The 6,590-nt window shown below is 34.1% G+C and overlaps 1 protein-coding gene across 1 annotated transcript; it reads left to right on the top strand.

Annotated features, from left to right (window-relative positions):
• The first annotated feature begins 10 nt into the window (after nt 1–10).
• LOC106074485 (N-acetylglucosaminyl-phosphatidylinositol de-N-acetylase-like) lies at nt 11–6,588 on the top strand. Its single transcript, XM_056005255.1, has 7 exons — nt 11–575; nt 2,651–2,750; nt 4,065–4,155; nt 4,534–4,601; nt 4,743–4,762; nt 6,071–6,204; nt 6,412–6,588. The coding sequence occupies exons 1-7, from the start codon at nt 308–310 to the stop codon at nt 6,511–6,513; spliced, it is 783 nt and encodes a 260-aa protein (XP_055861230.1). The 5' UTR covers nt 11–307; the 3' UTR covers nt 6,514–6,588.
• Nucleotides 6,589–6,590: the final 2 nt, after the last annotated feature.

Raw genomic sequence — 6,590 nt, 5'->3', positions numbered from 1 at the left:
ATAAAAAACTTTAACGGGTGATGTGAACGACAACGAAATGTTTTGTATAGCGCATATACTATAAATAATACATTGATTTCGAACCTAAACAAAAATAAATAAATAAAATTCACAACAGCGAGAGATCTAGACCAAAATCTAGATCTATCACATTGACGCATTAAGATTTTGAGTCTAGATCTGTTCTAGACATAATGTAGATCAAGATCTTAAGTAGTAGTAGTAGTACTAACTAGTAGACCCAATGGCTGAACTGAATGGGCCAACCCAAGCCCAGTGTCTTTCTGAATAATCACTATTAATTGAAATGGAAGCTCTAGAGCTTATGGCTATAAAAATTAACACCGTTGCCTTAGTAATAATTACCTTTTTTGCACTGTTCTTTTATTTTTATCTCACAACTTTTTTTAAAAATAAATCTTCACCGAGTTCACCTGTTCCACCAAACAGCAGAATTGTTTTAATTACGGCACATCCTGATGACGAATGTATGTTTTTCTCTCCAACCCTCGCCAGTTTGCTTTGGTCCAAAAATCAGTGTAGAGCTAGTGTCTATGTCATTTGTGTTACAACAGGTAAACCTACTTTGAAAAACACTAAATCTGATTTTTTCTTTTTAAAAAGTCTTTAAAAGGCCACTTATTAGTTATGCCTAATCAAATTCAATTTGATAATCTTTTTTCTTCATAGACTAACAATAGTTATAGTAATAACTTAGCATGCCAAAATCGGAATATAATTAAGAGAAAAAAAGGGTTGGTTAAGCCTGAGATTAGCTAATTACAAAGCTTATATCCACTCACTCTGTCTGTCTGGTAATAATTTTGAACACATTATTTCTCCCATACCCAATATTCTTGGATCAAGTTGAAACTTTAAAACAACTATTTAATGTACCTAACAAAACATCAATCAATTAAAAAAAAAGCAATTAGTCAATTAGTTATTGGTAATTAATTATTTTATTTGAAAAAGGGAAATAACTTCTACATTCCTGAGTGATATAGTTTTAAGTGCAGAGCTCTTCCCCATAGATAAGCTTTAAATTGTTTTTTTTTTTTTTTTAAAGGATTTTAAAAAAATATTTTGCTTGTTTATAATAGATACTATGACTTTTGTAGCTTACTTTAATTTTCTTGAATTCTTAGAATGACAAAATATGGCCCATAACACAAAGAACAAGCTGATATGCTCTTTGCTTCCTTTGGTTATGGTTGCATATGGCTGCAATTCTTGGAATATAATAGAAAGAAAATGCCAAGCCCTAGAACATGATGCTTTTAGAAGTATAGGCATTGGTACAAAGTTTGCTTCACAAATGAAAAAGTTGGCAATGTGATCTATAAGTCAATTGGGTCTCATAAGGCTATTCTATTGTCCAAACAAAAGTTAACAACAAAAAAGGTAACAATGACCCAACATCTTTATTTGCCAAATCTTTCCTGCACGGAACAGAATCAGGATAAAGGAAGAGAAGCATGCAGTTGGTTTTACATAATTTTAAAGATCCTTTTATGTCCTCATTTTACCTTTGTTAAAAGAGCTAGTTTATAATATTAAATCAGCTGCTTAATCTAATCAGCTTTGAAAGTGTTTTGATGAATACATTACATTTCTGGTCTAGAGTTTTTAACATTTACTCTGATCAGTGTGATAAACATCATCCAAATAAGGGCACCTAATAAAGAGTGTGGCGATAGTTTCAAATGGATAAATATAACAAGAAATCACAAATCAAACTTTAATTTTGCCATTATGTTTGTATTGGTTTATTTGCCCTAAAGCCTGGAAAAGGACGGCTAGACAAAATACCAGATACAGAAGTCCTTCGAAGAGCGTGTCTGCAAAGCATCCACACAATCCTTATGCAGTCCCAGCTGCGATGGGCAGGTCATGTCTACAGAATGGCAGACCACCGCATCCCTAAACGACTCTTGTATGGCCAACTAAGCGAAGGAAAGCGCTCGCAAAGTAGTCAAATAAAGCGCTTCAGGGACACCCTCAAAGCTTCTCTGAAGGCGTTCAGCATAGACCCAGGCACCTGGGAGACAGAGGCACATGACAGAGCATCATGGCGTCGGGCTGTGAAAACTGGCGCACAGGTTGCTGAGGAAAAAAGAACAACGCTGGTAGAAGAAAAACGCCACAAAAGAAAAGCAAGGCAAACGACACTAGCTCCATCTGGAATAACCTGCCCTGTGTGCGGCCGAACATTCCAGGCTCACATAGGTCTCACCAGCCACATGAGGAGGCATAAAACACCAGTGCAAAGCCCTCAGCCCCCTGGATGACAAAGTGGTCATCATCGAACCACGATGGACGAACTATATATATATATATTGGTTTATTTATTTGATATAGTAAAGTAAAGTTCCCCTTTCAGACCTTGTCTATAGGGCAGATGATGTAAAGGTCATCTGTTTCTGTGGCCTACGGTTAATGACCAACCGCCTTTACTTTTCCCCAACTAATGTCAGGTACCTGTTAGAGCTGGCTTGACTCAGAGGCGCCCAAGGATCCCGAAATAAAAATTCCAGTCTTCACCAGGATTTTAACCCGGAACCCCTGGTTCAGAAGCCAAACGCTTTACCGCTCAGCCACCGTGCCTCCTATTTATTTGATATACATATCCATTTATTGTCTGTTGCAGGAGACTATTACAAGAAAGGGAATGTTCGTAGAAAAGAGTTACTTGACAGTTGCCAGGTGCTAGGAATTTTAAAAGAAAATGTTGAAATCTTAGATAACAGGTAATGATTCAATCCCTTGTTGCTCCTCACTCCAGCTTCGATATGCTCTACCAACAATAGGGGCCTATGCTCCAGCTTATTCTATGTTTATTGAAATTTGTTTGTTTTACATAATTTGGATGTTCCTTTAGAGTTGAAGATAGTTTACTTCCTAGTCCAAACCTCCCGCAGGACGACGGGGGATGGGAGCGGGCAGGGTTTGAACCCTTGACCGTCGATAAATCCGAACGACAGTCCAGCGCACAAACCGCACGACCAGCAGAAATGTTTTGGAGTGAAATGCTTCTAGAACAGCCTAAGTCTAAGGATGATGGTTGGTAATTAGCACAAAGAGTGCCTAATCAGCCTCACTATCTCTTCCTTATTCTTTTTATAACTTGGCCCAAGTCTTTAAATGATGGTGTCTGAAAGAGTTTTTGCCTGTCATACTAAAAGTTATCTAAATGTTATACTGTTAGAAAATTTTTACCAAGTTCCATTTTTTTGGGTGCCTATGATCAGTTTTAGGAAGTATAAATGGTATAGTTCACATTTGATCTTAGCCAGAGTACCTTTTTTGTAAATTGTTACATCTTGGCTGAGAACTTTCATGGATTAAATTCTTCTTCTATTGAAGGATTTAATTTTTAAGATAAGAAAAAGTCTAACAAAACATGTAAAGTCTTTTAAAAATCTTTAAAATTTGTATTTCAACTATAAAATAATAAGTTTAATGTTTTACAAAACACAAAATATTTGTTTAATTTTTATTACTGTGAAACAATCAAGTGAGGTCTTTGATTAAATTTATATAATCTATAAGATGAACAGATCTGCCAAGCTGGAGTTTTAATTTTTTTTTACACTAAGGAAGTTGAAATCAGAATACTCACTTGGCAGCTCACATGTTTGTTTGTTTGACCTTAGCTCCATGATAGTAAAGTTCCCCTTTCAGACCTTGTGGTCTATAGGGCAGATGATGTAAAGGTCATCTGTTTCTGTAGCCTACGGTTAACAAGGGTGTCATGTGGCCAGCACAATGACCAACCACCTTTACTTTTCCCTAACTAATGTCAGGTACCCAATAGAGCTGGGTGGACTCAGAGGCGCCTGAAGATCCCGAAATTAAAAATCCCAGTCTTCACCAGGATTCGAACCCCGGTCCCCGGTTCGGAAGCCAAGCGCTTTACAGCTCAGCCACAGTGCCTCCTAGCTCCATAATATCAGCACATTTTCTTTTTTTTAGCAAAATATTTGTAAAGAGTATAAATGTTTTTTTAAAAAACTATTTTGTGTACTACTCAGACTGTATTGATATGTTACTTTTCTCTCCAGCTCATTCCCAGATGACCCTAAAGCCTCTTGGAATTTGGATGTACTTAGTGATGTATTACAAGGCATTCTGAACAAAATTCAAGCAAATATTGTTAGTTGGCATTGATTTTATTCCACATTAAGCATGCATTTTTTTTATAGACTATGCACAGAGAATGGGGCTAGAAATCTAAAAAAAAAAACAATGACACAAACAGAAACTGATAACAATAAGGACAGCAACTTAAAAAGAGACTGACTCTGTAATAAAAAAAAAACAGACTCAACAATAAACATTCTCTATAATTTACTAGCAAGTTAAAAGTAAAGAAAAACATTGAGAGCTTGTACGTCCTGTACTCTATAAACCTGATGAGATAAGCATCTGACAACTATTGATAGAGAAAAGACTTTGAAGCAGAGATGTCAAAAATCAAAACAAACCTATTTAATCAATCTTGATTTTAATTCTGTCATTTTTGGTTATTAGATATTTACATTTGATGAAAGAGGAGTTAGTGGTCATCCCAATCATATTGCAGTCTCAAATGTTGTCAAGTGAGTTTAACTTTTATATACAGATATATGTTGAACCAAATATACTGAGACACATTTTTGTTTTAATCATAAGAAAATTAGGAAAAAAAATAATTTAAATCACTTTTGATAATAAGAAAATATAATTTCTTTTTTTTCCAGACAATTGTTCAGTCATCAAAGTAAGTGATTTAAAAAAATATATACTTATTTGTAAATTAGGAATCCCCTTCAAAAGAACTTCAGAGCTAATCTAAGATTTAATCTCCAGAGTTTATTGTGTTTAGAATAGGCACCCATCATTGGCTGGGTAGAGTTATGGAGGTGGTTGGCCATTGTAATATAACACTTTCACTAATTATAGGACAAAGAAATGGGTGAACTATTACATTATCTGAAAAGAAATTTACTTTCCTTTAACTGTTGATTGGACATTTAGTTGCACCTGAAAAGGCTTACCCTTGTATTTCAAGAGTTATCCGCTTTTAATTTATCAAAGTTTCATGCTGTGGTGGCTGAAAATATGGGCTCAGTGGAAAGTCAAACAGATTTTTGTTTGTTTCACATATGCAATTTGACTATTGTAATTCTTGGTTATAAAGCTGTACATGAATGATATTGGATCTCTAATTTCAAAAAGTTTTTTCTTTTTAAACTAACAGCAGTCATGTGATAGGAGAAACCTGCTTCATACACACAGTGCTTATTGTATATAAGGGTATTATAATGAAAACATTGGCCTTCAAGAAGACTAATTATTAATTATATTAAACTAAGTTATATCATATCTTTTAGGTTGATTTGAAAATAATAATAATGGTAGATCTAAAACATATAAATATTTTGAATATGTTTTCTTTTTCAAGTAAAAGTATACATTATGTTAGCATATTATTGTAAAATCATCCCTTGTTAGTAAATTAAACTTAAAGTCTTTAAATACCCCCCCCCCCAAAAAAAAAATGGCTAGACATACATAAAAAAAGATATTTATATATTTTTTATTTTTCTTAAGAAAACCCATGTTTGTCTCAATCTAGATCCTTAAATGACCACAATTTAATCTAATATCTCTATGAACATAACCAAAATTTGTTATGCTTTCCCTCTTGGAAGGGATATATCATGGTGAAGGGTAGCTGTTGTTTTGCTACAAGGTGAGAGGTAGGATCAAGCATACAAACTTCTAGTAACAATTCTTTGAAATCATCAGTTCAGATTAGGGCTTCCTATAGCTTTGTATGCGCTCAAGGCTGGTATATTTCAGACAATGACAAACATTATTATTTTGTTTAAAAAGTCATAACTTTGCAAAGGGATGTCACTCAAGCAATCTTCCTGATCCATTGTTTGTTTTTTTTTAAATTTGATTTTATCATTTAAATATAGTTACTCTACAAGTAGTGACTTTCTGCACTTGTGAGTGTTGGTATGATACTATTCATTTTGAAACATTACTGCTAACACAATTTGCATTCAATTCCTTTCAGCTTCATGTCAAGTCTATCAGTTAGAAAGTGTGTCTCTAGTCAGAAAATACATTGGCTTGTTAGATCTGCCATTGACAGTCTCAAGTAACAAATTAACCTTTGTGTCATCTCCGAGAAACATTATAAGAGCTCAAGTAAGTTGAAGCTCATTACTTTATTCTCAAGATTTGAATCTTAACTGGGATTTTTTTTGCTGGTCTGATCCAATCAGATCTACTTAAAATTATACATCACATTATATCATCTTACACCTATGTATATAACTGTCTAAAAGAATATAGATGTCTACATATGATGTTTCACATCACCTCACATCATAATTTCTTGATTTTGTTTCACAGCAGGCCATGTTGACTCACAAGTCACAGCTTGAATGGTTTAGAATTTTGTATATCCTCTTCTCTCGGTACATGTTTATGAACACATACCACTCTTGTAAATAGTCATTGTATATAAATGTGTTAAATTATTGTTGAACATTCCAAATGTTTACATAAAAATAAAATAAAGGAACACTCCC

Source organism: Biomphalaria glabrata, chromosome 12 (genome assembly GCF_947242115.1).
Source record: "Biomphalaria glabrata chromosome 12, xgBioGlab47.1, whole genome shotgun sequence".
Classification (NCBI taxonomy): domain Eukaryota; kingdom Metazoa; phylum Mollusca; class Gastropoda; family Planorbidae; genus Biomphalaria; species Biomphalaria glabrata.
The sequence above is the reverse complement of the archived record's forward strand: the minus strand, read 5'-3'. Positions and strand labels throughout refer to the sequence as shown.

Coding starts and splice junctions, on each gene's coding strand:
- LOC106074485 (XM_056005255.1), top strand. CDS start 308: ATGGAAGCTCTAGAGCTTATGGCTATAAAAATTAACACCGTTGCCTTA. Junction 576..2,650: donor TGTCATTTGTGTTACAACAG/GTAAACCTACTT, acceptor TGTCTGTTGCAG/GAGACTATTACAAGAAAGGG. Junction 4,156..4,533: donor ACAAAATTCAAGCAAATATT/GTTAGTTGGCAT, acceptor TTTGGTTATTAG/ATATTTACATTTGATGAAAG.